Source organism: Vipera ursinii (assembly GCF_947247035.1).
Source record: "Vipera ursinii genome assembly, chromosome: 5".
In the NCBI taxonomy this organism is placed as follows: domain Eukaryota; kingdom Metazoa; phylum Chordata; class Lepidosauria; order Squamata; family Viperidae; genus Vipera; species Vipera ursinii.
The window spans coordinates 74,860,487-74,886,714 of record NC_139518.1 but is presented as its reverse complement, the minus strand read 5'-3'; the positions used below and the strand labels follow the sequence as shown (position 1 = coordinate 74,886,714).

Genomic DNA, 26,228 nt, shown 5'->3' with positions numbered 1-26,228 from the left:
TCTGTGCATTGTTGTCACACACCCCTCTGCTGCCTTTCCAGCTGTTTCTGATCCTCCTCCAGCAACCGACCAGTCAAATAACTCATGGTTAAATCCCTCTCTTGCATGGACTGTAAACTGGGCACTACGACATCCCATGAGCTATCCAATGAAAGGAGCACCACATACACCTTGTGTGCCTCAGTAAAAGTCATTCCTCTTTCTTCTAACTCTAGGAATGTCTTTGTTGTGGCCCTGACCCCAGAGCCTGTCCTACCTGAGGAAAAGGACTCTGAGGATGATGGGGAGGAACTGGCAAGGCCTCCCTCTCTGGGGCCCTCCTTTCTGGCAAGGCTTCCATCTCCATCTGAAGGCTGACAGGAGCAGCCTGTAATTAGCCAGGCTGGAAATGAGCCCAAGCAGCTGCAGCAGATGGGGAGTGACGAAGATAAATCATGGCTGGATCCCCGAGAACGACGCAGAGCCAAGCATTTACAGCAGCATAAGAAGAGTAGGAGGGCCAAGGATTAGCTGAGTCACCAAGCCACACCCCACAAGGTACAAAAGGGGGTATGGCTGCTCTCAGGACTTTGTGATGAACAATAATTCAAACAACTTCTGGTCACGTCTTTGGAACTCTGTAGGATTTTCTATCTGTGTGAAACCCTGGTCTGGCTTCTTAACGTTTCTGTATTTCTGTATTTCTGGACTGTTTGTTTGGACATTATCTCATTTCAGCGGATGCTTGAGGTAAGGAGTTTATTTTGGCAAACTGCTTGTATTTCGCTGCCCAGGCTTTATCGGATGGCAAATTACTTCAGCCAGAGCAATTAACCCTTGCTAGTCATGCCTGCTTGTCTGTCTGTTTGTACCTGGGGGGGGGGGAACAGAACAGTCTTTCTCATCGACTGCAAATGCATAGGCATGCTCTCTTCTGGTTTCAGTTGGGCCTTGTATAGCTTTCTTGTCAGCATTACTTTGCTGCTCACTGTCTCTCACACATACACACTGTGCAAAGCTTCTCAGCACTCTTTAGCAGACTGGAGAACCCTTACATGTATCAGCTGGCTATCCTTATGCTGGATTATGCTGGCCAATGCTTTCTCATTCTTTCTCTGGTCCCCATCATCCAGGGCTGCAGGTGGATCAGTAACTATCATCCACAACTCCTCCTTTTGCAGGTACATCTCCATTTTCAGAAACCAGGAGAGGTAGTTTGTCTCATTCAGATGAGATACTATGAAACCTCCTCCCATTATGCTGATGGAGTCCATGTTGCCTGCTACCATCACAAACCACTACAAACCACAAGCCTTAACTCCTATGGCTCTGGGTCAAGCTCTTACTGGGTTTCTCCTCTTTCTGGGCCCATAACTTTTCAGAGCATGCACAGTTTTATTGCACTGAGATAACCCAGGAGTAAACACAGTAAACAGTGGTTTGTATTAAATGGTGGTTTATTTTACACTATCTACAATATCATATACCAGGAACAATATACATACATGTGCTAATACAGCAGCATCCAATGAACCACAATTACAGCAGGAAATGGAAGAGAGAGAAACACATCAGCAGAGCCTTCCCTTTATACAAATGTTCTTAAAGAGACACAGACCCTGCTGAGTCATTTCCATCATTACATTACATCTTACATCTTACATTACATAAGCTGGTTAGCTGTTAAATCAATACCTTGACAAACATGTGTTTGGAAATCAATATATCTAAACAGTAAATCGGAAATTTTAGACTGGTAATTGATCTAGATTAGAAAAGGCTGGCTTTTGGAAGAGAACCAGAATTTTCCAGGTTACCCAGCACCATATACTTGAAATGTATCTTCCCATATTGTCAGTATTAAACAGATTTTATAAGACAAATATTCTTATTCTGCACAGCACTTATCTTTGCTCAGAGAACCGATGCTATATGGATCCTTCAATCCCTCACTCATATTACCATTCTGATTCATGATCCAGTCTAGGTTTCAAAGACAACTAAATTAAGTTCTGACTTTGCTCTTCCCTCCTACCAGTTGGAAGGAAAGAAGGAAGGGGAAAAGAAGGGGAAAAGAGGTTGCATGGTTGAGCATTCACTAGGCAAGGCTAGAGTGACCTCCAAAATGTCCCAAGAAAGGAGGAAATGATGAAAGAAGGTCAATAAGAAGAAATGATTTTTTAAGAAAAACTAACTGCATTCCTACTTCAGGGAGAGCCACTTACCCTGGTAACAGCCAAGGTCCCAAAGGAAGGTCTTGCAACTCCTTATCCTTGCCTTTAATGTCACAACTACAGGGAAATCCTGCAGGATGAATTTCCAAAGGAGTCAGACACACTTTTTTTTAGCTAGGCTTTAAGAATCCATACTGAGTCTGTCTGTTCCTCCAGGCTCAAATAATAGAGAAATATGACCTTATTATAATTTGTCATTTATGCTACATCCCAGACAACTTTGATGATGGGCATCAAAAAACAAATGAAATATTAGAGGTAGTTCTGAAACTAAACATATCTAGTAAAAGCACTAGTGTTATGTTGTAATAACTCTCTCTCTTGCAAAGTAAAAGATAGAATATCCAGCAATGCTTGCATAGCCCTGTAATGGATTTGTTCAGTACATTGCATTCTTTATACAGATCAGTCTTAATCTCATAGTCATCAGAAACTTTTTCATATTATTTCACCGATATTTTTGGGTGAGAATCTCAATTTCTTCACTAAATGCATGCATCTTTACTTGTTTGTGTTTAAAAACATAAATATTTTGAATATACAGGAATAGCGGGATTAAAAAAATGCAGCCGGGAAGAATATATTTCTGTTTTTCTCTGAACCAGCGGCTCTTTTCTATACCCCACACCCCTAGAACACTTCTGATATATTCTTGCAACTCTTACAAAAGTTAAAAATAAAGGCAACAAATTATGCACATACAGTATAATTTTGAAAACCCAAGTTTTTGCACCCCTTGGAGTATCGACTCACACCCCCGATTGGGAATCCCTGCTCTAAAAAAATTAAATATTATGGTAATTGGAAGAGCCTGGAATGTTAGTGTGGTGCAACAGTAAATCCCAAGACATTAGTTTCAATATCCTTCAAGACACAATACCTACAAATAACTCCACCCTTTATTATCTGGAACACCTCATATACAGCAGAGCCCAGGAGTGAGTGAGTGGTAAGAATTTCTTTCAATTTTTTTTTTAGTCATATGTGTGTTTTAAGCTAGTTTTTTTTTTCAGGCAGGCATGAAGGGTTTCCTTTGTAGGTCAAAATCCCTTATATGCTGAGCACATAATAATAGCATTTAATAACATTCAGATGTTCTTCAGTCCTAAGCAGTAAAGAGGAATATGTGTATAGCAAGGGTGTTTGCAGGATGTTCTCTCCCCACCCCAAGAATATTTTTTTCATTTATAAGGGCTCAGAAAATGGTACACATTGTTTTACACAAAAATTCTCCTCCCTCCAAACTCTTGAGTATTACTGTAATCAGAATTGCCTGTCCATCAAGTTTCATGATTCACAGTTCCTTTGAATTAGACACCCTTCTGTTTAGCTTTTGCCTTTTTATAACCTTTTATTCAATCTTGTTGTCATCTAATTACAAATGTCCTTTTATTTTGATAAGGTAAAGGTAAAGGTTCCCCTGCACATGCGTGCTAGTCGTTTCCAACTCTAGGGGCCGGTGCTCATCTCCGTTTCAAAGCCGAAGAGCCAGCCCTTGTCCGAGGATGTCTCCATGGTCATGTGGCCGGCATGACTAGTCACCAAAGGCGCATGGAGCGCTGTTACTTTCCCACTGAAGTGGTCCCTATTTTTCTACTTGCATTTTTACGTGCTTTTGAACTGGTAGGTTGGCAGAAGCTGGGATGAGTAACATATATATGCTTCCAAATATATGCTTCAAAATAGTGGTTGCATTGTTTTCAAGTATTATTTTTTTAAAGAAATTACTTCTGATATATTTATGAGATTGTGAAGATAATAGCATATTGTTACTGAATACAATAATGCATCTTATCATAGCATTATCTTGTCAAAGTAAAAATGATTTCAAAGTTATGTGGATTAAATGATTAAATGAACTAAATATTCTTGTGTAATGTTTGACTAAGCAGAAAGGCTAAAATTTGTGTGAAACAACAAATGTGGCAACAGATTCAAATCCTCAAGGCTGCATAGTAATATAAGGTACTCACTCATTATAACACTGCTGTCAACATCAAAAACATATTGGCTTTAATTTGTAATCTTAATCACTTAAAAATGTCTGGCAAAAGCACAATAATGCTATATGTTATATTGCTATTTTACAGATACTGAAGATGTTTTTGTTTCTCATGATATCTCTTTTGGTTCTGGAGTTCAATGATTCCAAACAATTGTCAAGAACAAAGAACCCTGAAACATTCATGAATATTGTAAGTTTAACTTCGTTAATATACTTTAGTACAATATTTAATACATTAAGGGTTGGAACCCCATTGTCAATTCTAATCCGGTTTCTGAATCAAGATTTCATATATAACAATGGTCAAGGTTATACTAGTAAGTTTACATTTGAATCAGTTATTTTAGAGTTTGCAATGATCAAGGGGTACTCATAGGCCAATGGAAACCTCCCTCAATATCTAAATAAGAAGGGAGTATACAGCTTTGTCTCATTTCTTTGCCAACCTGGAACCCATCTGTTTCACCATATTCTGTCTAGAGAAGAGACTTCCTGATCTACAATATATATGTGGTACGTTTCTCATGAGGTCAATGAAATGCTCAGGGAATCTCATTTTTTCTAAGGACATTCTATAACAACGTGATAGACATAATCAAAGGACTTTCTATAATCAATAAAGCAGATATTGACTTCTTGCTGGTATTCTTTGGCTTTCTCAATTATCCAGATGTATCAATATTTCTTGTTCCTTGGATTTTTTAAAAAGCCAGAGTGAATATCTTGCATCTCTTTTTCTATTCTTCTTTACTTCCTCTTTTATCATGTTGGGTGTCAAGGGCTCTTTAATCTGAACTGGATGATCCTAAGCATTATTTCACTAGTGTGTGAAATAAAACCACAGTTTGTACAGCTGTTAAGTCTCCTTTCTTTGTTGTTAGAACATAGTGTTACTTCTTTGTGACCACTGTGTCATTTTCCAGGTTGACTGGCATACCTTAATTAAAATCTTTACTGATTTTTCTTCTGTTGCTTATCATATTTCTTTTCCTCCCTACTTTTTATTTTATTCAAAGGAAAGTTAAAATACAGAACTCCAAAAAAAATCCAAAAAAGGATAAAACATAAAACAATCAAGACATTTTTAAACAGTATACCAAAATGAAAAGAAAAAATACATGTATACATATATCTCCACTAATTGAATATTGATTAATACATTACTATAATATTGGTTCCCACCCCTTGCAAAACATTCCCCCCCAAATTTTTCAAACTAGTAAATCTACTTGCAAGTTATTGACCTGTCTTTTACATACTATATTAATGATGAAATAGTTAACAGGAATAATAATAATAATAATAATAATAATAATAATAATAATAATAATAATAATAATAATAATGATGATGATGATGATGATATCTCAAAACTCTTTGTTAAGAAACTGTTGTTGTAATATACTCGTAGAAAGTTTGCCACAGCATCTTATCTATCCTAAATCATCCCAAAAGTTAAAAGTAATTTGTCTTAGATCAAATATACATGTTTGTTTATTAATGCCATCTTTTTGTTGTCTAATTAAATATAATACATTCAGTCTCCACAATGGGCCTATCTTCCCAACAAAGTCCAAACAGAAACGGTTTCCAGTTAGATGTAATAAATCCATTCTCCAATCTTTCTCAGTCTTTATAGGAAAAAAGGAAAAAAAAACATAAAGGAAAAGGAAAAGAAAAACACAGAGTCCAGCAAGGGTTGAAATAAATCAGCATTCAACCGCTGTTCAACTTTTAAGAGCAAATAACAAAGCAAAACAATATATTCAAAAAGTAAAAGTTAAACAAAAGGGACGCGGTGGCTCAGTGGGTTAGGACGCTGAGCTTGTCAATCGGAAGGTTGGCAGTTTGGCGGGTCGAATCCCGAGTGCCGCGTAACAGAGTGAGCGCCTGTTACTCATCCCAGCTTCTGCCAACCTAGCAGTTCGAAAGCACGTAAAAATGCAAGTAGAAAAATAGGGACCACTACAGTGGGAAGGTAACAGCGTTCCGTGCACCTTTGGCATCTAGTCATGCCGGCCACATGACCACGGAGATGTCCTTGGACAAGCGCTGGCTCTACGGCTTTGAAACGGAGATGAGCACCGGCCCCTAGAGTCGGAAACGACTAGCACACATGTGCGGGGGAACCTTTACCTTTACCTTTACCTAAAAGTTAAACACTCAGGCATTTTTCTTTGATCTATTTTTAATTTTTTACTATTTGCCTAGTGGTATCATTTAGCATGCCTATTTAGGGTTGGAATATTCTTTTGAATTCAGAGATTTTTGATCTGTCATTGACCTTGTTAAATAGCGGGTTCTTTGGTGCAGGAATGAAGATGAGGTAGCTGAGTACAGGGAAACTCATATTTTATTTCGTGCAGAATCTGTACTGAGCAAATGGCTGCAACTAACCACTATATATAATCTAGCCCCTAGGCGGCAGCCAATAGATTTGAAACAACCATTGCCACCTAGGGATAACCAATTGTAGTCTGGGTTGCTGGAGAGCCGTTAGCTGTTCCAGCAACTCACATGGTATTACTATGAGCCCAGTACATAACAGATCTTACGGTGGTGCACCCATTGATTGCACTACTGTAGATGCTTTCTTGACTTCTGTGACAATACTCAGTAGAAATCTCCTCCAGCCCCAAGAGGCGGGGGCATGACCAATTACTTAATGCATTATCAAGTGGCACGTTAGGACATATGATTCCATTCATAGAGGACTCTTCTAAACACTGGTTTCAGACTGAAACTAGTTAAAATCAAATAAAATTATAAATCAGTGTTGTTGTTTTAATCTGAAACATTTTTCTGGAATAAGACAGATTGAAAATGTTTTCACTGAAACATTTATTCTTAATATTCAATATTCTCCAAATTTGTAAGAATAAATACAGAGTTTTGATATATGATATTTCTCTTTTTATTCCTTTCATAACCTATTTTGATTAAGATCTTTATTCTGGTTTGGCTAAAAGGAAATATTTGACAGAATATAATCTTTATGGACTGAAAGATTTTTACTGTAATGGTGCACCTCTCAATAAAGATAAGATAGAGCAATGAATAGGTGATAAGATATCATAGCTTTTTTGGTGTCAACTCAAATCTCCTTGCGGCCACAGAAATATTAGAACTTCAGCAATATGGCCTTATACTAATTCTGAGAATTTAATACTTTATTATTTAGAACAATGAAAAGGAACAACCTCAAAAATGTGTACATTATTATTGCAATAATAATTGCAATAATATTGCAATAAAGATCCACCCTATGGATTAAAGGAAGCTGAGGATACCGATCTTGGTGATCTTATACAGGAGACAAACTGGCAGCAGCTATGGAAAGCAGGTGGATTCACTTCAGCTTCAATGCAAGAATTGTAGTGGAAAATTATAATCATTGCCATTGGACTTCTGTCAGATTGGCGCGCGCACACACACACACATACACACACACACACACACACACACACACACACACACACATATATATATATAAATTATTCTTCCAAATACTGGAGAGATTATCAAAAAAGTCACTTTTTCATTTGTGGAACTAGCTTATTATAATATGCAGTGACATTGCTGTTATTAATATTCCCATCAATTGAAGGGCAGGTTAAAAGTTCCCATCAACTCCACAGGCAAATCTAGCTGGCGGTAAACCTTATGATTAAAGATATTAACCTTTGTTGCCTGAACCTTATTAGCTAAGATTTTATTTTGTAAGGGTGGATCTGATAAAAAGGTAAACGAGATTAAAAGTTGAACAATACTGATTACCGCTTCTCTCTCTCTCTCTCTCTCTCTCTCTCTCTCTCTCTCTCTCTCTCTCTCTCTCTCGGATTTATTAAGAATGTAGTGTTGCCTTAATAAACATTTCTGCAAAGACATATTATCCAACATACTACAAATTTAAGACAAGGTTTTGAATGGAGTATCTTTTTTATATCTTTTTCCAGAGTGAGATCTTACAATATCATGGTTATCCTAATGAGGAACATGAAATCCTGACAAATGATGGTTACTTCCTTACTATCAACAGAATTCTTGGAAAGAAAGCCTTAGATACAACAGGTTGGTTTTTTTGCTTTTAATGTTCACCAAGGCAAAGTTTATTAATACTGATTTGCTCTTATGAAATATCCTATTTGTATTCTTAACTTCTGTAGATATCTTCTGCAGTGAGAGAACTGACTTTGTAATAATGTCGCTGACTTTGTAATAATGCTGCTGGGGGTGGTGGTGAAAGCCCTAATAAGCAGGCATATAAGAGAATGAAGGCTATTGCTAAGCACATTGGTTTGTGCTTAAATTGTAAGCCGCCCTGAGTCTTCGGAGAAGGGCAGGATATAAATGGCATTAAAATAAAATAAAATAAAATAAATAAAATATAAAGGGGGTGATCATTTGAAGTAATTTATTTGTTCATACATATGGGAAACAGAAGCCACCTTGAAAACAAATGAACACAGAAAAAAAACCATAATGGCCTCAAGCTTGTTTCATTTTTCGTGATATTATTATATCATGTAATAGGAATGTTTGGGGATTTTCCCAGGTCTAGATCTCAGTCAAGAATTCTCAAGATGGTTGATGACTAAACTACATGCTAATCATTTCATTTAAATGAACATGGGGAAACAGGAAAGAACATAACCTTATTTTTATAGTTATATAGTGTTATAATGCCACCCAGATTCAATTTCATGTGAGGTGGGCAGTTATAAACAAACGTACGTACATATGTACGTACGTATGAATGAATGAATGAATGAATGAATGAAAATATTAAGCCAAAGCAAATGTTTGTACTGTTCTTTTGCCTTCTAATGTTATTTTGGATTGCATATTTATAGTTCAGTTGTAATTTGGGCCAGATACTTAATTATGAACTGGATTTTTTTCCTCCATAGGCAATTTGATGTAATTACTTTTTTGTTGTTTTGTCCTTCTTTTCTTCCTTTCCTTTTTTTTGTTTACAGCTTCAAAACCTGCTGTGTTACTGATGCCAGGAATTCTTACAGATTGTGGAATATGGATAACTAACAAACCCAATAGCAGCTTAGGTTTTATACTGGCAGATGCTGGCTTTGATGTTTGGTTGGCAAATAACCGAGGAAGCAGATGGTGTAAAAGACACCAGCACTTTTCACATAAAGAAGAAGAATTCTGGAATTTCAGGTAAGTTAAAAACATTTGGTGCTGGGGAGGGGGGAGAGTGATGAAACTTCACTTAATATGGGCATGAAATATGACAGAAGTTCAAGAGATGGATCATACCATGTCTATGACTTGAAAGGAAAACCTAATACCTTGAACTATGAGTTTGATTGGACAGAAGCATCCATGATCATCAGCTGTTAAGGGCATCCACAGCAGAGATTTAAAAAAATCAAGATGGTAGCTAGGACTGTGCAATCAAAGTCCTATCTCCTTTTAAACATGTCAAAATGCACACACAAAAAGGGCAGGGCTTTGACTGTCATCAACACCAGTCACGGCCACTATCGTGATTTTCTTGAAAACCATCCTTCCATACATATTCTTCCCCCAACTGGATAGGTGATTGTTTTCTTTTACATTTCTATTAGATTACGATTTTCAAAATCTTCCCATCCTATAGTTTTATGACAAACAAGCAATTATAAACTCAATTAATGCAAAAATAATCTGGAAAGAGAGATAGTTTGAGTAGCTTACCATGTATTGCTATAGTGATATAAGTTTCATCATCCAGTTCTTTGTTTTGTATTATAATAGATTTAGTCAGCCATATAATTCTTTTATATTTAATATTCCTTTTTAGTTTTTTTATATATACCTTTTAGGTTTTTTAAAAATTAACTTTACATATTTTATGTTTCTTAGATTTTAAAATTATCAATTGTTTGTATGTCACCTTTCCAACATTTGGCTATGACTGTAACAAAGATTTGATTGATTGATTGATTGACTTTATTTTGTTTCAGTTTTCACGAAATGGCAATGGAAGACCTGCCAGCTATTATATATTTTATCCTAGCTAAAACTGGACAGAAACAACTTTTTTATGTTGGCTATTCCCAAGGATCCACTATAGGTAAATGCTTGGATTTTTGCAGGGGTGAAAAGGGAAGCAAGGGGATGGAAGAACAAGTGATAAGCATCTTAATGTCATCAGGCAAACGATGCAATGAGATCATGATGCAGGTGACAACATTGTGGCTTGGTACCAGGACATATTATCTGAGTTCATTGTACTATGGTAATCGCTGGCAGGATGCAAACTGGCCAGAGCTATAGACTTCTAAGCATTAATTCTTACAGCATATCTATAATTATATTCTTCATTTTATTTTATTTTTAGATCTGTAGGAGAATGGTAAGAAGTAATGAAGAAGTAATTGAACAATTTGTTGGAGACAAAATAATGGAAAGTGTGAATGAAGTGAAACCAGTATATAAGACAGAAAAGCCTGTCATACACCATGACCTTCTATTGATTTATCTAGCTAGTTTTATCCAGCAAATGCTAGGGCTTGATAGGGAGCCTTGAGTAAGCCAAACATATATAATCTTTATTGACCCATATCCTTAGATAGGTTGTGCTATGCGACATTCCAAATGGAATGGGATTGCTATCACTAAAACAAAACAAAAACAAAAATCCTTTAATTTGCATTTAAAACAAGTGGCCTTTAATTCAATCCTTGGAATCTGTATAGAATCCTCCCCATTCAAAAAAAAAATCTCCTATGACTGGGTAAAATTCCTATGTGTAATGTGGTAATAAGCCATTATTACTGAATCAATGAAGAAGAAAGTTATAAGGTGTGGTGGCCTAGAGGTAGAGCTTTTGCCTTATAATCAGGAGGCTGTGAGTTGGATCCTAGATAGGGGCAGATATTTTTCTCTCTGGGCGGAAAGAGAAAATATATGCTGTGAGCAGGAAGCAGGCATCAGGAAAGGCATCCTGCCAGTAAACACTCAGCTCCATTCAGTTGCTCCAACTCCACCCCTATGCAAAGAATTATAAATTTGTTAAAAGAAAAAAAATGAATAGGAGGGACAAACCATGTAAAAAAGGGCAAAAATTAAATCTATTATCGAAGTACAACATATAAGAATAGAATAAATTACTCTTAAAAATAACTATTAATAAAATTATTAATAAAAACAAAGCTAGTGGAGGTGACAGTATTCCAGCTGAGCTATTCAAACTCTTAAAAGACGATGCAGTAAAAGTGCTATGCTCAATTTGCCAGCAAATTTGGAAAACTCAACAGTGGCCACAGGATTGGAAAAGATCAGTTTACATTCCAATTCCAAAGAAAGGCAGTGCCAAAGAATGTTCAAACTATCGCACCATTGCACTCATTTCACATTCTAGTAAAGTTATGCTTAAAATCCCACAAGCTAGACTCCAGCAGTATGGGGATTGAGAACTACCAGAAGTACAGGCAGGATTTTGAAGAGGCAGAGGAACTAGAGATCAAATTGCCAACATATGCTGGATCATGGAGAAAGCTAGGGAGTTCCAGAAAAACATCTACTTCTGCTTCATTGACTATGCTAAAGCCTTTGATTGTGTAGATCACAACAAACTGTGGCAAATTCTTAAAGAGATGGGAGTACCAGACCATCTTATTTGTCTCTTGAGAAACCTATATACGGGTCAAGAAGCAACAGTGAGAACTGGACACAAAACCACCGATTGATTCAAAATTGGGAAAGGAGTCCAGCAAGGCTGTATACTGTCACCCAGCGTGTTTAACTTACATGCAAAGCACATCATGAGAAAGGCAGGGCTAGATGAATCAAAAGTTGGAATTAAGATTGCCGGGAGAAATATCAACAACCTAACATATGCAGATGATACCACTCTAATGGCAGAAAGTGAAGAGGAACTAAAGAGCCTCTTGTTGTGGGTGAAGAAGGAGATTGCAAAAGTTGGGTTGAAACTAAACATTAAGAAAACCAAGATCATGGCATCCGGCCCTCTCAATTCCTGGCAAATAGATGTGGAAGAAATGGAGGTAGTGACAGATTTTATTTTCCTGGGCTCCAAGATCACCACAGATGGGGACTGCAGCCAAAAAATTAAAAGATGCTTGCTCTTGGGGAGGAAAGCCATGCCAAATCTAGACAGCACACTAAAAAGCAGAGATATCACCCTGTCCAGAAAAGTGTGTATAGTTAAGGCTATGGTCTTCCCAGTTGCAATGTATGGCTGTGAAAATTGGACCATAAGAAAGGCTGAATGCCAAAGAATTGAGGCCTTTGAACTATGGTGCTGCAGAAGACTCCCTTGGACTGCAAGGTGATCAAACCGGTCAGTCCTAGAGGAGATCAACCATGACTGCTGTTCAGAAGGCCAGATCTTGAAGTTGAAACGCAAATACTTTGGCCACCTAATGAGAAGGAAGGACTCACTGGAGAAGAGCCTAATGCTGGGAAAGGTTGAGGGCAAGAGAAGAAGAGGACAACAGAGAATAAGGTGGCTGGATGGAGTCACTGAAGCAGTAGGCATGAGCTTAAATGAACTCCAAAGGTGGTAGAGGACAGGAAGGCCTGGAGGAACGTTGTCCATGGGGTCGTTATGGGTTGGACATGACTTCGCAACTAACAACAACAACAACAACAATTAATAAAATATGATGGATATAAAAATCCTCATCCACAAGAACATAATAAGAAAACAATCAACATCTAATTAAGGATGTCTGAAGGTGGTAAATTGACAGGAAATCAGTCAGTGAAAATACATTTGAATTCTTTTACAAAATAGTTGTAGAAGTTCCTTCAGGATAATTCTTAATTCAGGGATTTATCACCATCAAATTGTGTGGATACACTATCCACTTTTTGCTCTAGCGGATATAGTGTAATTATTATAAATAGCCTGTGATTAGTAATGGTTCTGAATAATCATTAATTTTCTTTATTCTTAGGATTCATTGCATTTTCAGCTATGCCAGCATTAGCTGAAAAAATAAAAATCTTTTTTGTACTTGGTCCAATATACTTGGTGAATAATGTCAAACCATGGTATAAGATGATAATCGACATGAATCAGGATATTATAAAGGTATGTGGTTGATGCTGTGGTTTTCAAAGAATGAATATGCTAATTACTTTATTGCTAAGATCTTCTTTAAAAGGCAAGAACAAATCTTATATCAAATGGAATTGCCTTCAGTAGGAGTTAATGGTGCTTACGTATGTTTCGGATTATTGCTAACAGGTTTATAATATTGTAAATATTTACAAATATGCTGGGAACTCTGTCAAGGGAAGCTGAAGTAGATACTTTTATGTTATTCTTCTCTTGGAAGCAGACAGCAAGTTAGGAAGGCCTTTATATTATTATTATTAATCATCGCACAGTCATCAAGATGTTCAGACTAGATATGGCATTTTTGTCTACCTATCGAGTCAAGGACCTGGGATAGGCAGATGTGGATGCTTGATGGTATTACAGATATTGTCACAGGATGGAAGCAGTTCCTTGTAAGGCCGCCTTTTGCAATTGACTAATGGCAAATTTGTCAATGCCAATGGTGTTCAAGTGGTGCTCCAGTTGCTTTGGGATTGCACCCAAGGCGCCTATTGGTACTACCCTTGCTTGCCTTTGCCACAGTCTTTCTCTTTATATTTGTAGATCTTTGTATTTTGTTATCTTCTCCAGTTCTTTCTCATCTATTCTGCTGTCTCCAGGCACTGCCACATCCACTATCCAGACTTTTTTGTCTTTCTTATCGACAGTTGTTAAGTCCGGGATGTTATGTTGCAGGTGCTTGTTTGTTTGAATTCTGAAGTCCCAGAGCAGTTTAACTTTATCATTTTCTATGACTTTCTCTATTTTATGATGCCACCAGTTCTTGCTTACAGGCAAATGATAGTTCTTGCAGATCTTCCAATGCCCCATTGTTGCTACTTTGTCATGCTGCTGCTTGTAGTCAGTCTGTGCAATCTTCTTGCAGCAGCTTACCAGGTGGTCCACTGTTTCTTCAGCTTCTTTGCATAGGTGGCACTTACTGTCTGTTGCTGTCTTCTCAATTTTGATTTTGTATGCACTTGTCCTTAAGACTTGGTCTTGTGCAGCCAGAATTAGTCCCTTGGTCTCTTTCTTCAACTTTCCTGCTCTTAGCCATTGCCAGGTCTTGTTATTATCTGCTTTCCTAGCTGTTTTTTCAATGTACTGGCCATGTAGTGCTTTGTCTTCCCATGCCTCTATTCTGTTGTTGTTGTTGTCGTCATCGTCATCATCATCATCATCAGTCATCACACAGTCAGCCAGATGTTTAGACTGGGTTTGGCATTTTTGTCTACCTATTGAGTCCTTACCAATGGCTGGTATTGCCCAGGTGTTGATTGCCTTGATGTTAATTCCTTGATTGAATTTGGACTTTAAGATCTTCTTCACTCTCTTGATATATTCATCTCTAATCTTTTTCTTGACTTCAGTGTGCTTGATGTCAGCTTAAAGGACACCCAAGTATTTATAGTAATCATCCTCATCCAGACTCTTAATGTTATTTTAGTGGGGTTATTTTTCCTTGTTTCATAGTGAGTGTGGCACATTTGTCTAATGCAAACTCCATTGCGATATCTTGGCTATATATACAGACAGTGTTGAGCAGAGATTCTACTTCAGATGGTGTTTTTCCATACAGCTTCAGATCATCCATGTAAAAGAGGTGGGATAGTCTGACAGATGTTTTTGATGTTTGATAGCCATGGCCTGAGTTATTCAGTATTGTTGACAGAGTAAACAGTGCAATGACAAATAGTAGTGGTGATAGCAAATCTTCTTGAAATATTTCTCTCTTGATATTAACCTCTCCCAGTCTCTCAGCATTGACCTGCAACTGTGTCTTCCATTGTGCCATCGATCTTTGCATAAATTTTCTGATGTTTCTACTGACTCCTATTATTTCTAGGTCCTTGATTATCGAGTCATGTGGCAGAGAATTGAATGCTTTTTTGTAGTCAATCCATGCTACATTTAGGTTTATCTTCCTTCTCTTGCAGTTTTCCAAAAGCATTTTATTTATTTATTTTATTTTATTTTAATTGCATTTATATCCCGCCCTTCTCCGAAGACTCAGGGCGGCTTACAAGCTTAGCAGTAGCCTTCATTCTATGTATATGCCTGCTTATTAGGGCTTTCACACACACCCCAAGCAGCATTATTACAAAGTCAGCTTATTGCCCCCAACAATCTGGGTCCTCATTTTACCTACCTCGGAAGGATGGAAGGCTGAGTCAACCTTGAGCCTGGTGGGATGCGAACCTGCACTAATTGCAGGCAGCTGGTGTTACTTAAGGAGGCATCAGCCCACTGCTCCACCAAGGCTCTTTTGTCAATTAGGAGCTGATCTTTTGTTCTTCTGCTATTGGGGTGGTTTCCTTTCTGCTCAGGTGGAAAGAGATTGTTTTGTCTTTTAAAGTATTTTATTAATTTTCTACTATTACAGTTCGTTAGTGTTTAATGAGCAACATGTTGTCTGGGTTGATTTTTTGCTTAGTAATAAAAGTTAAGTTCTTACTCTTTGTCTCATTTTTCCAGCCATTGATAAAATAAGTTCCATGTTTGAAAGTATCCTATGTCTTCTTTTTTTTGATTCTCAATGAAAGTCTGTCCATTTCAGCATAGTCTTGATTATCACTTCATCCAATGGTGTTATCTCATTTTTCCAGTGCTGAGCAAATACAATCCTTGCTGCTATTAATACATGTAATGTTAAATATACATTTTGTTTATCAAATTTTTCTGGAATTATACCTAATGAAAAGATTTCAGGTTTAAAATCTACATGTTTCCCTAACATCTTTTCTAACCAAGTATGTATTTTTGTCCAATTTTTTTTTTGCTTTAACACATGTCCACCACAGGTGATAATATGTACCAGGATTGTGATTACACTTCCAACATTTACTAGATATATTTTTAAACATTTTTGCTAATCTAACAGGTGGAAGATGCCATCTATTGAACATTTTATATGGGTTTTCTTTATACGAATTTACCATTGTCAATTTATAGTTTCTTTCCCAAAGGTTTTGCTATTTCTCTAATTTTATATTATATCCATTTTTTGCCAATATTATCATATTATCATTGTTTCTTCCATTTTCAGATTTGGTAAAAAATTATACAATTTTTAAATCAGTTTTTCATCAGACGTCAACAACATGTGATCAAACATTATCTGGTCTTTATAAAAATATCTTTATCATACCTCAATTGCATTTGCAGTTGGGCCACCATAATAAGTCAATACCCTGATATTTAACTCTTGTTTAGATTTTAATTTCCCATCTGCATTCAGAATATCCTTATATGTTAGAATTTTCTCACATTTAATTAAGTTTGGGTGAACTAATGCTTCCATCGTTGATAGCCATCCTGGGACTTTTGTATAGATTTTTGGTTTTATCTTTTTCCATACAAATAATAATGGGTTTCTTATGTCGTGGTTTTGGAAATATCTGTGGGTTTTATTCTTTCCATACCACAAAAATGAGTGCCATCCAAATTGTAAGTCATGTCCTTCTAAATATAATGTTCTTTTGTTTCCGAGGGTTATCCATTCTTTTAACCATGATAGAGTGCATGCTTGGTAGTATAGGATTCAATCTTGTAGTCCAAATCCTCCATTTTGTTTAGCTTCTTGTAGCATTTTCAGTTTAATTTTGGCTTTTCTTCCTTACCAAATAAATTTTCAAATCATCAAGAAACCTTTTCTCTATTTTTATAGGTACTGTTTGAAATAAAAAAGGAGTTTTGGTAAAATATTAATTTTCACAGTAGCTATTCTTCCTAAGACTGATAGTTGTGAGTTTTTCCATTTTTCCAAATCTATTTTTATTTGATTTAATAATTTTATATAATTATCTTCTTTTATCATTGCACATCTTGCTGTTAAGTATATTTCCAAATATTTAACTTTCTTAACTATTTTTAAGTCTATTTTTTCTGACAGTTGGGGTTTTTTGTTTATCTGTAAGGTTTTTAACTATAACTTTGGTTTTTTTTCTCTGTTTATTTTCAATCCTGCTATTTCTCCAAATTCTATCCTTTTCAGTAGTTTAGAAGTTGTCTCCAGTGGTTCTTCTAAAATGAATACCAGGACATCTGCAAATGCTTGTAGTTTATACAGTGGTGGGATTCAAATACCTAAACAACCGGTTCTATTATTTGATGTGGGCCTGGGCCTCCGATGCCTAAAATGGACTTCCAGAAATGGCATCAAAGTGTTTTATGTATTGATGTGAATCCTATGGGCAGTTATAAATAAGTAACTGTTGTGTACATTTAAACTGTTAACTGTCTGTCTATGGTTTTGCAAGCTTGTGTTTTGGGTGGGAAAATTGCTTTAATTTCATTGGCTGCCACCTATCAGGGTCCGTATAAATAGATGTCAAAGCGGTTGTTAGAGTCGCTTCTGTGTTAACTTAATAAATGTTCTATTGTTTTCACCTTCACCTCGTCAGTGCCTACGATCCGGCCACATGACCACAGAGACGTCCTTGGACATACGCTGGTTCTTCAGCTTTGAAACGGAGATGAGCACTGGCCCCTAGAGTCGGAAACGACTAGCACACATGTGCGGGGGAACCTTTACCTTTACCTTTTAATACCTCATTGCAAAGTTCTTTCATTGGTGAGCTTAGTGTATCTTGTAAACATTTGTAGAACTCTGTGGGTAGCCCATCTGGTCCCAGGGTTTTATCTTCTTTTTTTGTTTTTTATCGCTTCCATCACTCCCATCATTGTAATTTTTTTCATTTAGTATCATTTTAAAGTTCTCTGTAATTTTTGGTAGATTAGCATTTTCTATATATCATACTATTTCCCGAGATATTTCTTCTGTATTATATAATTTTTGATAAAATTCTTTAACTATTTTTTATTGCATCGTTTTGAAATTGTAAACCACACTTCTCATCTTGCATTTTATTTATCAGTTTCTTCTCTTTCTTTTTTCAGTTTATAAGCGAGCCATCTTCCCAGCTTATTTGCATTTTTGAAAAAGTTTTATTTTGCCCTTTTAATTTGTTGGGCCACTTTCTCTGACTCTATCAAGTTTAGTTTATGTTTTATCTCCATTTGGATATATTTGTAATTTTAACTCGTTTTTTAAATTCTTCCCTTAATATTGTAGATTGTTGTTTTTTCTTTGTTCTTTTTAACTATATATGTTATAGCTAATCCTCTAAAATATGCTTTGGCTGTATCCCATACATTTTGAATTGATGTCTCTTTTTTATTTTCTTTAAAAAGAAGAATTTTATTTCCTTTAATGCTGTTTCTACAAATTGTTTCTCTTTTAACAGGGATTGATTCAAAGTCCATCTTGATTTCTTCTTTACTCCTCTCCATGTCAGCTTTATCAGATTGTGGTCTGCCCAGATATTAGCTTCTATCTCAATCTCATGTATGTTAGTTCTTAATTCAGGGGACATCCATATCACATCAATTCTGAACCAACATTTGTGTCTATTTGAATAAAATGTATACTGGGTCTTTTTTGGGTTTATTTCTCTCCAAGTATCCTGTATACAGATTTCTTCTGTCATTCTAAAGAATGGCTTAGGCAGTATCTTTCTACATAAAGCTACTCCTCTTTTCTTTTGATTGGCTGATGTAGGAAAGAGATTGCTTTCAACTAGGTGGTGTTGGACTGCATCAGCTACCAGATCAGTTAGCAATTTGAAAGTTGTTGCAATTTTGGGATCTGTAGGGAAGCAGCACCTTAACAGGCTACATGACAGTTTTGCTTTTTACTCTTGATGAACAAAGTGTCCTAAAGTATTTTATGAGTATGTACAATGGATTAGTTTTTTGAAGAGCAGAAGAATGAGATGCTAGACCATTTGAACTTTGAAGGACATAATTTTAGAATAACATTTTGAAAGCAAACTTGGAATATGCAAATTTGAAAGGACAGAACAAGTTCAAATACATTGAAAATTGATTTGAATTGTTTTATTTACAGGTTACATTAGGCAGAAAAGAAATTTGCTTGCTACCTAATAACATAACACGGATATTGATCACTAAGTTTTGTGACATGGCTTTATGGAGAAAAACATGTGCGAATATTGCATTGTCTGGTGGTGGAATTAGTGAAAACAATGTAAATATGGTATGTTTATTGCACATTTTAAACAAACTACTTTATTTCAAAGGGTGACATAAATGTACCAATTAAATGAAAATGACTTTTTTTATAAAATATTCTTCTTCAGAGTCGTCTGGATGTCATTGTATCACATTTACTTGGATGTACATCAACAAAAGTTCTCTTACATTGGAAACAGGTAAAAATTCTGAAATGTGAAACTGAAAATATGAATTTTACTCACTTGGAATAGGAAATGTCCTCTTTGATCTCTTTTTTCATAATAAATGTTTCCCCCCCAAATAAAATAAAAATATAAATTTATCATTAATTGCAAAAATAATTTTTACTCATTCTCTCCATTAGCCTTCCTGAATGTATTTATTTATACCATTATTTATAGAGCCTACACCCAAAAGGACTAGGGCAGTTGGCAGGACAAACAGCAATTAAAAACTATCAGCTAATTTAATCTAATCCCTGGGACAGCCCAAGAGTTTGCAAGCATTTAAATGCTCCTTATCTAATTGAACAGGGTATTCTAAAGGGCAGGGCCCTGATTGAGAAAACATGTGGGCAAACCTCCAGTGTCCCCCACTAAGTAGGGATGCTTCTTCTCCAAGGGTTCACATGAATTTGGAGTTGGCAAATCAGCTGGCAAAGTAGCACCCACAACACAGGTATTACTCCACTAAATGTATTAACTTTACTGATTGAACAAGCTGCTATATTTTGAATCAGTTGAAACTTTTCAGTTATCTTCACAGGCAAAGTAAGTTCCATAGTCTGTCAGGTTACAAGCGTTAGTCCTCAAAATCAGGAAAGTCACATGTTGATTCTTCCAAGCAGAGTTCTTTATTGTTCTACACTTATAGACAGAATCTTGCCATACCTGTTCTGTTCCAGCCTATGACCAGCCCTGTTTGAATGTCAGGGACAACCCCTTTTTATAGTCAACAGGCTGGAAAAAACCCAACCAAATTTATTTACAAAGAGTTAAAAAAAAGTTAAATGAAAAGTTCAACAGTTAAACCAAAAGTTCAAACAAGAGTTAAACAAGAACAACAGACCAGGACTCTAGCAGAAGATCTTCAAACGGTTGCCTTCAGCAACCAGCACCTCCCACACCTTGCCCTTTTATCAGCAGTCCCAAGGCGTGGCTTCTCATTGCCTTCTCCTGAGTTGCCTCATTGCCTTCCTCTGTTCTGCTCTGCTAGATTGTCTCCTGCTCCTAGCATCCCTGAACAGAGCCAGCTGTGGATCATCTTCTTCCAATCCCTCGTGCTCACATGGCTGAGTCTGATGAAGAACAAGATGGGAGGGGCCAGGCTGAGAGTCCTGCAGTGCATCAGAACCTTCCTCTGACACCAAAGGCTCTCCCAACCCCTCCTCCTCCTCCTCTTTAAAATCATCCGACTCAGCTGCCAGAACAACAGGCTGACACTGAATCACAACAATTCCAAAGAACCCTGTTTACTATCTGCATCTAGCATATACTCTGAGAACTTTTTTTGAGAGTCTTCTTCACCCTTCTTCCCTCTCAGAAAATATCTGGACTGAGCTGCTGCTTATTCTTATGGAATGCACTCCCTATCTCCTTGGAATCCAGTTTACTGTCTGCCACCCCATCAAGGCAGTGAATCATTATTACCAGTACATCTGAATTCATCTATTGGCACACCAGACAAAGCTGGGCAACAGTCCTCTGTAGTTGCTTATTATTTGTGATAGAACTTTATCCAGATTTCCAGAAGGGAGGGAGTGCATTTCAGATGAGCAAAAGACAGAACAGATTGTAAGGGGGAAAGACAATCATTTATAGCTACAAAGCTAAAAATTGCTGCATTGTGACAAGTTTAAGAAAATTGTGCCCTTGAGAAATGAGATATTGGTAGTGTTGGTTTTTATTTATTTATTAGGGAACTTAAAATTCCAATCTATCAAAAAAAAAAAAAACAGGTTAGGAAAGTTGTTTTGTTCCAGAATGACTTCCCCCCGCTTCTATTCTGTGTAGCTTTGTTCTAACCTATTCTAAAGGATTATGTAAATAGTTTTAATGGGAAGCTTTAGAAAATTGCATTTTTTAAAAAATAAAAATAAAAATAATTTACAAAAGTGGTTTCACATATTTTTCTGTTGTTTTTTTCAGGTTTATGAAACTGGGCAGTTTAAACAATTTGATTATGGTTCTAAGAATATGGAAAAATACAATCAGGTAGACAATTTTTTTAAAAAAAAATAAAAGCTATATTGCAGATAAATAAGAATGAAGATAAAGCAGTTACAAAGTTGTAATTTTTTTACATAGTACCATTATATTTAACAGATTATCCTGGATTCATCTGAATTTTATTTTGATTAAAGGCAGGAGTGTCCATCTTTTTATCAATGAAATGCTGTTCTATCAAGTATAAACAATATCTACTCAGACATAGCTCTCAGGAAATTAAAAAAAGAATGTCTATTCCTATAGTAGTTTTTGCAAATTTGACTGAGACTGGTGACAGTACTTCTAGTCAGTGGTGGGATTCAGCCAGTTCACACCACTTCGGCATATCCGGTAGCTAATTTTTTGTTACCCAGGCCCAAAATGGACTTCCAGAAGCGGCAACCATACAGAGAACAGTTTGCTCACATATTTGAATCCCACCACTGCTTCTAGTGTACAAGGTACTGAGTCCCTCTTAAATTACATGGAAAAGTTATTTTAGGACCAATTAGCAGGAATTAATTAAAAGAATTAGAGATAATGAGTGAAGCTTACTGTGCTAATAATATTAAAAAGGATTATTTTCAGATTTTTATGGGGTTATGGTTGAATAGGGTGGAGATAGAAAGACATGTAAGTAGATTGCTCAAAAATAGATCTGTTATGATATGGAATATCATAACAGATAACCACGTAGCATGAGATGAATAACAAAAGTGCATTATATTAACAACCATCCCAAAAGATAAGTCAGTGTCCTTAGAGCTATCCTGAGGCTAGACTCTGGGAAGTAGCAAAGCTAAATGATTCAAAACACCAAGTTACATACAACAATATTACAATACTAGCAATATTTAGTTGTAATGAGATTTAATAAAAATTTTATCTTCTCTTTAGATGAGCCCTCCCTTTTATGATATAAGAAGCATGAATATCCCAACCATCGTGTGGGGTGGTGAAAAAGATAAAATTTCTACACTAAAGGATACTGAACTACTTCTCTCTCTTCTTAATAATCTGATCTCTTACAAAATAATTCCTTATTGGAAGCATTATGATTATCTTTTCGGGCTTGATGCACGTCAAAAATTGTATGATGAACTTGTTGACATACTTCAGAATTTCGAATAACCTGGGGATCATCTAATAAGTCAGCAGCAAACATGGCACTCCAAAACGTTTCTTTAACAGATGAAATGCATGCTTCACTAAAGCAGAATTGTCTAATTCTTTTACTTGATTACTTTTTAAAAAGATACCTTTTAGAAAAGTTAATGTAGATGCCTTGAAACAATGCAACCTGTGAATTCTAAACTTTGGGAAGACTCACAGGGTAAAGTGTAATAAGAGAAAGATGATGCCAAACTGTAAGAGCTGAATGAAGATTCTCACAATTCAACAGACTTTCCCTTCTTCTAGTTTCAATAGCAAAAAGCAGTGTTCGAGAGGACGTGTTAAAAAAACAACCTCAAAATGGTACCTCTGAAAAGATGACCTAAGCTTTACATTCCATTGTACATGTGCTGTCCTTGCATGCATTTCTAAAGGGGGTGGGGTTTTGTCTAATTGCTGCAACCTCCATCTTTTTTAATGTAGTAATGTTATTAAATATTACAATTAACAATAAAAAGTAATACCATCTAGAAAAGAATGAAGAGAAAAAATAGAAGGTTCAGAAAGGAAAATGAAAAATAGAAAGGAAATAAAAAATAAGAATATAGTAAAGAAAAAGAAATATATATAAAGAAATGACTTTCCCCTTCACCACCAGCATGTCCGTGATGAGTTAGTATATCTTGCAACTAATCTTTCTTGGTACATGGAGATTGTAATGTATTGGCCTTGTATGTATAATTCACTTGCTTATGTTAACTGTTGCTTAATGGTTGACCTACTTTCTGTATGTTGTTATGGTTACTGGGCTGAGCTAGAATTTGCTGTCTCTGGGCAGTTAAGTAGGTTTGGGATGGGAAACTGCTCCTTCAAATCTATTGGTCGCCGCCTAGAGGCCAACCGTATAAATAGCTGTGCAGCAGCTATTAGCTTGCTTCTGTTATGTTCTGACTGAGAATAAACTTGTTGCTGTTGAACACTTCGTCTCACAACAGGGGCTGCAGGGGTCTGTGGGGTGGCACGGCGACTTCTTCGCTGCTGCAACCGAGCATCGATCCGCAGGCAGAGATGGATCAGCCCATTCAGGTCTGAGGGAATATCCACACGGGCCAGCTCATCCAACATCTCCTCCGACAATCCATCCTGGAAGGCATCCACAAGCGCAGCCTCATTCCAGGCGGAATCCTGGCTAAGCAGCCGAAAATCGCTGATATAGCCCTGTAGGGGGCGTTGACCCTGCCTCAGAGCTTTCAGGCGTCGAGTAGCAGTCTGCGTCTTAATAGGGTCCTCATACATCAGACGCATATGATCACAAAACCCCACAAAGTTGTCCAACAATGGGCTAGGTTGAGGCAGCAGAGGCGTGCCCCAACGAGCTGCATCACCCGAAAGAAGGCTTAACACAAACCCCACCTTATCCCGGTCAGTGGGGAAATCAGCTGCTCTCACGCTGATAAAGAGCTGGCATTGTCCCAGGAAAGCAGGAAACAGTTCTGGAGTGCCTGTAAATTTATCCGGCATCGCAACTTGGCATTTTCTCCTGGGTGGGGGTGATGGTGGGGGTGCAGCATGAACCTGAGCTTGCAGTTGAGCCACCTGAGCTGCCAGCAAAGTGAGTTGCTGGGTGAGCTGGGCATTCTCAGCACGTAGCTGCTCCATAATATTAGTAAGGGGTGGGAGGCTGAAAGCAAACTGTTCTGTACCAGCCTGCTACCGGCCCTGCAGAAAAGGCAACCCCTTTACAAACGGCAAGAGGCTGGAATTACGCCTGCCAAATTTATTACTACAAAAACAAACAAGACACGAACCAAGAAACAGGAGCTTTGAAACACTATCTGAGCGGTTGCTTTCAGCAAACCAGCCCTCCCCACACATTCCCCTTATATAGAGTTCAGGGCGTGGCTTCTCTCTGCCTCCTTCCGAGAAGCCCCATTGCCTTCCTCTGTTTACTCCTAATTGACTGCCTCCTGCGTCAGGCGTCCTTGAACAGGGCCAGCTGTGGGTCACCTTCATCCACACTGTCAGGCTCACACAGCTGGGTCTCTGTGGTGACCAAGTAGGAGGGGCCTGGCTGAGGGCTATCATCAGCAAGATCTTCAACCCCCTCAGCAAGGTCTTCAACACCCCCCTCCTCCTCTGAGTCGTCCGACCCAACTGCCGAACCCACAGGCTGACCCTGAATCACAACAGTTATAGCCTTTCCTGGGCCAATGTGCTCTTCTCACAATTAGCAACTTCCTTATCGCCTGTCATTTGAACTATTTGATGTGCTGTATATGGGGCTGCCTGTGAACAGTATCCAGAAACTTCGTTTGGTCTAAAATGCAGTGGTCTCATATTTTTATACAAATCAAGAGTTGCACATTTGTCACTTCTTTTGCCAGAGCCACAATGGCTACCACTTTCGTTCTGGGTGTAATTTAATTTTTTTTAACCTTTAAAGCCCTACATGGCTTAAAGGTAAAGGTAAAGGTTCCCCCGCACATACGTGCTAGTCGTTTCCGACTCTAGGGGCCGGTGCTCATTTCCGTTTCAAAGCCGAAGAGCCAGCGCTTGTCCAAGGACGTCTCCATGGTCATGTGGCCGGCATAACTAGATGCCAAAGGTGCACGGAACGCTGTTATGGCTTACGTCCAGGTTATTTAAGGGGCAGCCTCTCCCCAGTTTCATCTACCTGGGCTACCAGAATGGGATGGCAAGGTCTGTTATGGGTCCTATCTATTAGCGAAGTACATCTAGTGGGACCCAGAAAAAAGGCATTCTTTGTAGTCGCTCTCTCTCCCTTTAGAATATCATTCTTCCAGAGATAAGATTGGCCCTTACTTTGATGCTGTACTTTTCTGGGAGGTCTGAAGACATGGTTCTTTCAATGAGCCTGGGTTATTCTAGTCCCAATGTCAGCAAAAATACATTAAGAGTTATCAGAAATAATCTCTGTCGAGCACAGAGAAAGAGACTGGTACAAAGAAATTGGTGTTTACAGTATTTGATGCGGGCATGCCTGTGCTCGCACACATACACACAAGTACATTCTTAAATGCTTGTTCCTGAAACAGCTGCAAACCTATAATTTCCCACTGAAATCACACAACATGAGTGTGAGTCTCTGTCTTTTTCTTTCAGCTGTTTGTTGCAAGCACACCTCAGTTTTAACTTCACATTTTGATATTTAGTTTTTTTGCTTTTTTATTTTTTATTTTTAAAGGTTAATTGATTGTTTGAATGCTGATTTATTCCAACCGCTTGCTGAATGTTAAGCTGATTTTTTATGTTTTACTGCTTAATTACTGTATGCTGTTGCAAATCACTTTCGCTTTCTCAGTATGAAAGTCAATAGCAATTTCTTGAGCACTGAAAGTTATCTGATATGTTTTACATATCGCATTTTCATTACAGGGATTTTGCATTTTATTCATTTTTAAAAGCTCTGGTCTCATTTTTTTTAATCATTGATAGAAAATTTCCTTTTTCCCCCATGTATTTTTATCATGGGAAAGATCTCAATGTCCTCTGAGGCTATTTTGCTGTATTTTGCTCTCCTTGTCCTTGAAAGGAACTGTTTGTGTCTGACTCTAAAAGCT

General features: G+C 37.3%; 1 protein-coding gene across 1 annotated transcript; it reads left to right on the top strand.

Annotated features, from left to right (window-relative positions):
• The first annotated feature begins 537 nt into the window (after window positions 1-537).
• On the top strand, window positions 538-23,624 carry LOC310641769 (lipase member M-like). Its single transcript, XM_083365025.1, has 11 exons — window positions 538-729; window positions 3,616-3,836; window positions 4,304-4,408; window positions 8,175-8,289; window positions 9,198-9,396; window positions 10,185-10,294; window positions 13,146-13,282; window positions 19,200-19,349; window positions 19,453-19,524; window positions 21,475-21,540; window positions 22,432-23,624. The coding sequence occupies exons 2-11, from the start codon at window positions 3,744-3,746 to the stop codon at window positions 22,663-22,665; spliced, it is 1,281 nt and encodes a 426-aa protein (XP_083221151.1). The 5' UTR covers window positions 538-729; window positions 3,616-3,743; the 3' UTR covers window positions 22,666-23,624.
• The last annotated feature ends 2,604 nt before the right edge of the window (window positions 23,625-26,228 follow it).